The following is a 10,000-nucleotide window of genomic DNA, read 5'->3' on the forward strand; positions in this document are numbered from 1 at the left end:
AAAACTAAAGATTGTTATCGTTGGATAAGACTTTGTCCACAATTCCATGCTGTATTGATGTTGGTACCATTAAGAGAGATAACAGGCAAACTTTGACCAAAATAACAATTCTTCATCTAAATGAAGAATTGCACCACGTCTCTGTCTGCGTGTGTGTGTGCATGTGTGTGTGTGTGTGTGTGTGTGTGTGCGGTTGTAATGCACGGAACCGTTTGCCCCACCGACTTCAAATTCGACACACGCGTTCCAAACAGCCACAGGGAGTACAGTGCCCAGTCGGACCCACGGTTGTCCACAAACACCACAAAAGGTGGTCAGGCTCTGCCAGTGGGCCTAATTAGCCCAAGTGCCCTCACCTGTGCAATTTCCAGCCTCTGCCTCAGCCAATTGATTGCCATGGCAACCCCACACCTGCCAATTGATTCCTTAACCAGTCCACTTTTCACAGTCAGTTTGCACTCTTTAGACACAGGCAGACAGACAGATACAGAGATATCCATGTGGGACACAGACAGACAGTTAAAATGGGTGCTATATGACAATGGGTATTGCATACTACAGAGATCTCCATACACAGACAGATAGTTAGAACTTATTAGGTTCCCAAGTTGCATCGTTCTCAAGTAGGCCGGTGGCCGACGGGCACGTACAGGTATAGTTCTCTCTATTGTGTAGACTTCTTGTCTTGTAAATTCGAATTAAAGAGAGAGAGCAAAATGAAACCAAATGGACCCGGATGGGTCCATTTGGTTTCATTTTACGCTCTCAAGAGTTAAAGATCTATAAGGGTCCATTTGGTTACCAACTCTCCATAATTTAGCTGGGGACCACCTGGAACCCCCTCAAGGACCACTGGTGTGGAGCATTACAAGTGAAAGCAGTCTTTCCCTGTTCGCTGCGTTCTATACGTGGACTGGTATGTGTATGGACTGTCTCTCATATCTCTCTCTCTCTCTCTCTCTCACACACACACACACACACACACACACACTCTGGCAGGGTGCCATGTCTTCCCTCTCCGCTAGGCGGCAGCATTGAGCCACTCAGACAGCAGGACAGACAGCAAGGCTAAGAGATGGATACAGAGGAGAGCGAGAAGCAGAGAGAGAAGGAACAGTGAGTGTTGAATGGCAGAGAGACTCAGAGGTACAGCTTGAGAGAGAGAGGGAGGGGGAGGGGAGTGCGAGAGACACACACACACACACACACACACACACACACACACACAGAGAGGACCGCCTGGTATTCTTTAGGAAAATGTAGTGTAGCAACAGAAATATCTCTCCCTATCGCTCTCTTTCTCTCTCTCTCTCTCTCTCTCTCTCTCTCTCTCCCTGCACAGTGCAACCACAGGACACGTTGACTTTGGCCTGCGGAGAACGGAGAGAATAACAGAGGGATGGAGAGAGAGAGAGAGAGAGAGGGGGGACAGACAGACAGACAGACAGACAGACAGACAGACAGACAGGTGAATGGGACGACGACTGGCTGGAAGGGAAATTATATTTGGGGGGAAAAGAGAGAGAGAAAAGGAGAGCAGGCGGGAGTTGAAGGAGAGAGGCATCTATGTAGGGGTCAAGGACATGACAGAGGAATTCATCTCTACCACCATAGGACCTGTAAGGCCTATTCATACTACAGTTCTGTAACTCTGAGTGTACACACGGAACCAAATGGACCCTCACAGGTCTGTAACTCTGAGTGTACACACAGAACCAAATGGACCCGTACAGGTCTGTAACTCTGAGAGTGTACACATGGAACCAAATGGACCCTCACAGGTCTGTAACTCTGAGTGTACACACGGAACCAAATGGACCCTCACAGGTCTGTAACTCTGAGAGTGTACACACAGAACCAAATGGACCCTCACAGGTCTGTAACTCTGAGAGTGTACACATGGAACCAAATGGACCCTCACAGGTCTGTAACTCTGAGTGTACACACAGAACCAAATGGACCCTCACAGGTCTGTAACTCTGAGAGTGTACACATGGAACCAAATGGACCCTCACAGGTCTGTAACTCTGAGAGTGTACACACGGAACCAAATGGACCCTCACAGGTCTGTAACTCTGAGAGTGTACACATGGAACCAAATGGACCCTCACAGGTCTGTAACTCTGAGAGTGTACACATGGAACCAAATGGACCCTCACAGGTCTGTAACTCTGAGAGTGTACACACGGAACCAAATGGACCCTCACAGGTCTGTAACTCTGAGAGTGTACACATGGAACCAAATGGACCCTCACAGGTCTGTAACTCTGAGTGTACACACAGAACCAAATGGACCCTCACAGGTCTGTAACTCTGAGTGTACACATGGAACCAAATGGACCCTTACAGGTCCATTTAGCTCCATCATTCCATGTACACTCTCAGAGTTGGCCTGCATGCATGCAGGGTGCCCTCTGTCGCTGCGTGCACTATTAGGCCTATAGTATAGAGAGACACCTACAGTAGGTTTCTGGGGGGCCTGTTGGGCGGGTAGCGTATAGCGGTATACTGGGAGGGAAAATAGCGTCCCTCTGCATACTTTAACATCATCTGAGTGAAACTCCTCACTGACAGGTGCATGGGGGACAATATCGCTGGCATCATGTCCACGTCACCTCTCCAAAAAGCCCCGCTCCAAAACGTGGAAAGGGAAAAGGTGCGTGGAAATGGTTAAACAACACTTGTATAGCTTTGTAACTGCACTTCTGACACTACAACAGCTTGTAGATTTTACAGGGCCGGTTCTATATAGGCATAAGCAACATAAGCGGTCGCTTAGGGCAGTGGTACCCAAACTTTTTTATGTCAAGGACCCCCAAATTGACACTAATTAGCCCATGGACCCCCATTTGAAAAATATATGCCAGGGACCCCCATAAGAGAAGATGTTTATGGCTCTTGCAGTGATTCTCAACCCGTTTAATTTCAAGGACCCCCAGTTTTTTTTTTTTTTTAAACTCTTTATTTTTTGAATTTTTGAATATGCAAGAGACACAAAAGACAAACAAGGCATACATTAAAACAAAAACATCAACAGAATAAACAGAATAAGGACCCCCAGTTTGACATGCATTAGTCTACGGACCCCCATTTAATGACATTTCTATCTCTGGGACCCCCAATTTATATTGTAAAATCAATGTTAATGTAACACTGAGAGTGTACAAATGGGTCCATTTGGTTCCATTTGTACACTTGTACCATTTGTACACACACAAACTATCATTTAGCTGCGTACCCCCTGGAACTCCCTCAAGGACCCCTGGGGGTCCCCGGAACCACTGGCTTAGGGCCATGCACAACCACTAAGGGGGCCACATCACAGGGAGAAAATTATTATTATTATTATTTTTAATGTATCCGAGTCGGCTACTGTTGGCCTGGGGGCCACATGTGGCCCCCACCTTCACTTAATGCGGCTGGCAGGTTAATATCGGAATACTGATGTGTTATTTATTTCAGCTGTTAACAATTCCAAACATGGCCCGCTTTAACGACTTCAGTAACACTAGAAGAGTGTAGCAGCAACACACGTTGCGGGTGTCGCCATTCATCTTTCATGTCTGCTGCATGGCTTCCATTCTGAATTAAAGGAGCATTCAGTGATTTGGTGATTTGGAAAACCACCCAGTCCGCCCCGGTAACAAAATGTGCACATGCACGCTCTACAGTGGGGGGAAGTGCAACAGCATGTGCACCAAGGCCCGCCCCCACACATGATTGGAGGAAGGCCCCTCTCATCCTGATTGGATGAAGGCTTTGCCACCCGCCACGAAAACTGAAACTAGGGTTTTTTGACCCCAGGGGCTCACTGGGGACAGGGAGGAACTCCTTATATGGTCAGCACACTCTATAGTAGGGAGGATTATCCAAAAAAATAAAATAAATAAGTGATATTTGAATGAAGCGAAATCACTGAATATACCTTTAAGGGTATTTCTATCTATACACACAATGATCTGTTCAGCAAAAATCAATCAATCAATCAATCAATTGGATCAGAGCATGATGAATCAATCAGCGGATCATTTCAACTAGACAGTTTGTTTTGGAGCCAGAAGCACTGCAGACAGACAGAGACATGCAGAGACAGAGAAAGCTCTTCCACTGAGCGCATGCAGTCCAGACTGGAGTATAGGCTATAAGTCACACAAGTCTGAAAGTCTCCTCTCCTAGACTCCTTGCTACTCTTCCAAATCCACACACCACATACACACGACACGAGCGCGCGCGACATTAACACGCGCGCGCACGAGGGCGCACGCGGACCACGCGGCTGCAACCGTGCACGTATACGCACACTCACTCTGGGTTGCGCATCGCCTGCATGGCTCTCTCAACCGAGACACAATCGGACTGAACTCCGTCTCCGAGGCAGTGTGTTTAGCCTAGGCTATAGGCAGCGCTGCTAGGCTGCACTCTCTGAGTCTGAGTGAGTGAGTTCCATGCGTAAATTAACACCCAGGCGGTAGCCTAATATATAGGCTACAGTGCAGCGTACGGACAATTTGGACACTTAACTTGATATTATTTATATTATTAGGACCCGTTGATAGATTTAAACACCGCTGGCTTCCGGTCTGTCCTCTGCGCGCAGCGCGGCGGCTCTGCAGGTGACATTTCCAGTAGCGCGTCCGTCCCATGCGCGCGCACGCACACACACACACACACACACACACACACACAGACACAAGTCATAAAATAAACCCTATATAACTCCCGTTTTTACTACTCTTACTCTCTCTCTCTCTCTCTCTCTCTCTCCATCCCCCCCCCCCCCCCCCCGGGATTCTTGGCGCGCAGCCAACTCCCGCACGCTCCAAGCCTCCTCTCCTCTCCTCACCGCTTGCCGCTCACTTTTTACAGCCCTGCCTCTTTTTAAGGCAGAGAGAGAGAGAGATTGAGGGGACTCCCTCCAGCCCCCTCCAGGAGGTGGGGTTGGAGGAGGGATGGAGAGGGGGGGGGGGTTGAGCGGGGGGGGGGGGGGCGCCTCCTCTCCTTCCAGTTGCCTCCGCACTATATAAACACTCATTTGAGTCTCTGGCCTGCCTGTCACACGCACACACACATACAAACGTACACGCGCGCGCACACTGCACTGCACTGCACAGCGCACGCACGCACGCACACACACACACACACACACACAGTGACACACACACACGCACACACACACTAACTCTCTCTCTTGGAGTAGTCGTGCGCGCGCACACAGCCACACGCACGCGCGCGCGCGTAGTTAGTGGTACATACTCGCTGAGAGTAGCTGCATAGGTATGCTATAGCGAAAGCAGTGTGTGTGAGGGGAGAGAGAGAGAGAGAGAGAGAGAGAGAGGGGCAACGAACTGGAGTGTGTGAAAAAAGTAATAGAGAGAGAGGTCTATAGTCTCAGTCTCAGTCAGAGAGAGAGAGAGAGAGAAAGCGAGAGGGAGAGAAGAGAACGGTAGCTGACCTCTGCAAGCATCTCCTGGACCGGCACAGAGAGGGAGAGAGAGAGAGAGGGCTTCCCCACAGACCTGAAGGATTTTAAACTTTTTTTCACCAGCATCTCTCCTGAGCAGCGACTTTATCAGCTTTTTATTTAGTTTTTTGGTGCATGGGGGTCTAAAGAAACAAGAAGCCTGGACTATAGGTTGATGAGGTGTATTAGGCTATTTTTCTGTCTTTTCTCCCCCACAGACATCAGCACTCCCTCCATCCCTCCTCAATCCCTCCCAGCAGCAGCAAGTATTTCCATCTCTCCTTGAGAAGTTTTAAAAAAGTAAATCTCTTGTTCTTATTTCCAAGAGAATTCTTTCCAAGCGCTCAAGGGCTCATTTTTTCCACGTGTTCCACGGGTCCCGTTTTTTTGCTCTCTCTCTTTGACATATACGTGTCAACTTCACTTTTTTTCTCCCCCTATGTGGTGGTTTTGCTTCTCTCTCTGTTTTGTTGTTGTTTTTTTTTGAGCCATTGATATTTTTTAAATGAACATCAAGATGACATTTCAAACGTCAGCGCAGACCCGGGTCTCTGCTTCTCGTCGCCGGCGCTTAAATCACTGAATTGCTGAATCGGCGTCGGTTGGATCGAAAGATTGATGTGACAGTTTATTTTTTCATCAATATTGGATTGAACTTTGAAAGCTGATCTACAAGTCACGCATCTCACCTGAAAAACTATCTGCCCGTATATATAGTCTAATATATATCCATCTGCAATTTGCACTTTTCCTTTTTTTTAAATAGACGCACAAAAACGCCACTATTTCCAAGCTAAACTTCCAACTGAAAAATCTCAGTGTAAAAGAAAAAAAAAGAGAAAAAAAGAAGCCCATTCATTGAGCAAAAAAACTCTGAAAACACAACCACCTCTTGTCACCACCAACTACCGTGGCACTTTATTTTTGGCAGATTTCGGCTGTGCGTAAAAGAGCGCACACGCCAAAACGAAAAGAAATCATAAATTAATCCAACCATTGGATCATCATCACCATCATCCTACAGGGGTCGAATCACCCCCATCTGACACGCCGGTATTCACCTTTTAAACCGGGGTTGTTGTTTTTTCGAAACCCCTCTCCAGAGCTCCGGAGAGGAGAGGAGAGCGGATCGACTCTCCCCCACCATGCTGTTCGAAAGTTTCGACCTGATCTCGGCTCTGGCCACGCTGGCCGCCTGCCTGGTGTCCATGGCTCTGCTGCTGGCCGTGTCGCAGCAGCTGTGGCAGCTCCGCTGGACCGCCACGCGGGATAAGAACTGCAAGCTGCCCATGCCCAAGGGATCCATGGGCTTCCCCATCATCGGCGAGACCTGCCATTGGCTCTTCCAGGTAAGCGCGTCCTCGGGGCGGGGAGACGTCGCGCCGCGACCCGCTGTCTGGGTCACAAGTGGGGCATTTTTTTTAGGATGTCTGTCACGGGCTGCATGGGACAGATTGTTTGTTATAGGCTATTAGGGAGCGGGTTTTTGCTATAGTACCAATATTCCTAAATTGATGTATAATTGCATTATATTCTTTCTTTCTTTCTTTCTTTCTTTCTTTCTTTCTTTCTTTAAAAATATGTAGCTTTTATTTTCTTCTACTGTAGCCTATAGGCTACTTCTGAATGTGCGTTCTGAATCTGCGCTCCTGCGGGCTTCTCTCAGTCTGACGCATGTAGGCTACCTATCAATTGTGTTCAAATGGAACCAAAAAAATGAACCCCGCACGCATGTATGGCTCCATTATTTGTTTCCATTTCTCTCCGAGATACAAAAGCATAAATTAACATGGGTTATAGAAATTTGTTTTGTGATTTGTTGCCTATATATGTGGCTTAACTCGCATACCTTAGTCTCGCGCACTATAGTCTCTTTACATCTTCGTCGCCCCACGTGTTTGTGGGACGCTACTTGTATATATAGGATATAACTTATTTGTCATTATTTCTTGCGCTGTGCCAACAGCCCCCCCCCCCTCACATAGCCTCCTCATTTTGATTTGTTAATTATGGACATATTTTACATATATGTTATGGCTGTCGAGGGCGGACGTCATAATGAATATTTGCAGAAATGTCCAGGCCAGCACTCACGGGAGCGTGCATGAGCACGGGGTCAAAATGACTGTCCGCCCTGCGTCAAGACGCGGGTTCGGATGTGGGTTAACTCACAGATTAGAGCTTGAGCTTCGGTCATTAATATCTCTCTCTCTCTCTCTCTCTCTCTCTCTCTCTCTCTCTCTCTCTCTCTCCTTTTATAATAGGCTACAATAGAATTCTCCCTAAAAAAAATCGAATGTTAAAGCTACCCCCCCCCCAACAGTGCATGGCTCTATAACGTTTTTGACTATATATATATATAAATATATACCAGTGCTATTGAAAGTGAAAAAGAAAAACAGTGGGAGGAGGTAGGCAGTGTGTTTGTTATTGTAGTAATTTGTGGAGGGCTAGGGTTCTGGTCTCTGGGGCCAAGGGGCTGAGGTGAAGGGTTGAGGGAGAGAGTGAAGTTCGGGGAAGGGGTAGAGGGTTAAGGTGAGGGTAAAGTGAAGGGGTACAGGGTTAAGGTGAGGGTAAAGTGAAGGGGTACAGGGTTAAGGTGAGGGTAAAGTGAAGGGGTAGAGGGTTAAGGTGAGGGTAAAGTGAAGGGGTACAGGGTTAAGGTGAGGGTAAAGTGAAGGGGTACAGGGTTAAGGTGAGGGTAAAGTGCGCGCCTCCTCGGACTTTCTCTTTCGTTTTATATTCCTTCTTTCTTTCTCACCCCCCTCCTCTCCTCCTTTCTTTGCCTCCGCTCCTTCTCTGCATGCTCGCTCTCTCTCTCTCTCTCTCTCTCTCTCTCTCTCTCTCTCTCTCTTTTTTCCATCCTGAAACACATGCCTTTTTTTTAATAGGCTACAATATTATTTCTCTCATGAATTGTAGAGTAACAGAACAGTCCACAATCATTGGGCAACAAGGTGTCTTCCAGATGCGTTGTGCAGTGGATAGGCAGCCTATTATGGCTAGACGTTAATTTAAAGATTGATTGGCCCATGATGTGAGATATATGTGTGTTAAATCAATGTAGGCCTACTAATAGGCCATGTAGGCCTATAGGTCCCCTTTCCATCCTCTCCTCTCCTGACCCAGATATTAGAAGGGAAAGTCGAAAAAGTGTGAGAGTGTGTGTGTGTGTGTGTGTGTGTGGGGGGGGGGTTATTGGCCCTTTGCGCTTTTCCCGCGGAAGAAAGCGACAGACTCCCATAACGACCCCGCGAGGGGCTGCACGCGAGCCAGCGCCACTAAGCAGCGCAAGCTGATGGCTCCCAGGAGGTGTGTGTGTGGTGGGGGGGGGGGAGGAAAATTAAGAGAGTGAGAAGCAGGGGGGGAAAACGGTGAGAGAGAGATAGGGGGGCCGTTCGACTATAGCGAAGGCACGTAACGCACGTTGCCCGACGCGCGGGGCTTGAACTCTGCGTGATCCTCCCCCGCCCCGCGTGCAGCCGCTCACATCTGACACTGCGCGAGACTGCACGTTCCCGGAATGCGCGGAAAGACAGCCCGTGCCAAGTACATGGATGTCACTCAGACAGCACAGCAGCAGAGGGCTGTGTGTGTGTGTGTGTGTGTGTGTGTGTGTGTGTGTGTGTGTGTGTGTGTGTGTGTGTGTGTGTGTGTGTGTGTGTGTGTGTGTGTGTGTGTGTGTGTGTGTGTGTGTGTGTGTGTGTGTGTGTGTGTGTGTGTGTGTGTGCGTGCCTTTGTGTGCGTGCGTGCGTGCGTGCGTGTGTGCGTGTGACGTGTGTGTGTGACGTGTGTGTGTGTGTGTGTGTGTGTGCGCGTGTGTGCGCGTGTGTGCGTGAGTGCGAGCAAGCATTATTGTTTTGAATTGTTTGCAGGCAGGCAGGCAGGCAGGCAGGCAGGCAGGCAGGCAGACAGACAGACAGACGTGATTAGATTGACTGGTGAAATACCACGCCAGGTGTATAGCCTATATCTGCCCTACAAATACAAAGTGCACTTTATTCATTTATGAACTTTTGGACACACCGATGTATTTGTGTGTCCAAAAGGTCAAGTTTGGTAAACAAATACCTCAAAGAACAGATATACTATAGTTAGTGTAACATCACTTATGCAGATAACCCATGGCTGAGCAATTGAAACCCTTGTATCCGTAACCAGTGGCCCTTGAGGCGGTTCCAGGTGGTCCCCAGCTAAATGATGGAGAGTTGGTAACCAAATCTTTAACTCTTGGAGTGTAAAATGAAACCAAATTGACCATTATAGATCTTTATCTCCTATAGGGTAACATGAAACCCTTATAGATCTTTAACTCTTGAGTTAAAGGACCACTTCACCACTTTTCAACCTACCTTCATATGATTTCTCCTCACTAATGTTCTTGATAAAATGCCACAATTCTTGAGGGCTCTTACGAGGTCGCGTGCACGCATCCGCCTCGTTGACGGCAGACTGCTGGGCATGCGCTGGCACATTGGCATGGGGGGTCAGATCAACATGGAATTAATTCTGTACTGGCCATATAAGGAGCATGTCTTG

At 48.0% G+C, this 10,000-nt stretch overlaps 1 protein-coding gene across 1 annotated transcript in view; it reads left to right on the forward strand.

The window, feature by feature from the left end:
* The first annotated feature begins 6,175 nt into the window (after positions 1-6,175).
* cyp26b1 (cytochrome P450, family 26, subfamily b, polypeptide 1) overlaps positions 6,176-10,000 on the forward strand; it is a 43,016-nt gene continuing 39,191 nt past the window's right edge. The window contains exon 1 of the mRNA XM_079491101.1: positions 6,176-6,810. Within this exon, the coding sequence (XP_079347227.1) occupies positions 6,607-6,810 (204 nt within the window). The 5' untranslated portion in view covers positions 6,176-6,606. The remainder of the gene's footprint in view (positions 6,811-10,000) is intronic.

This window comes from Electrona antarctica, assembly GCF_951216825.1.
Source record: "Electrona antarctica genome assembly, chromosome: 21".
NCBI classification, from domain to species: Eukaryota; Metazoa; Chordata; class Actinopteri; order Myctophiformes; family Myctophidae; genus Electrona; species Electrona antarctica.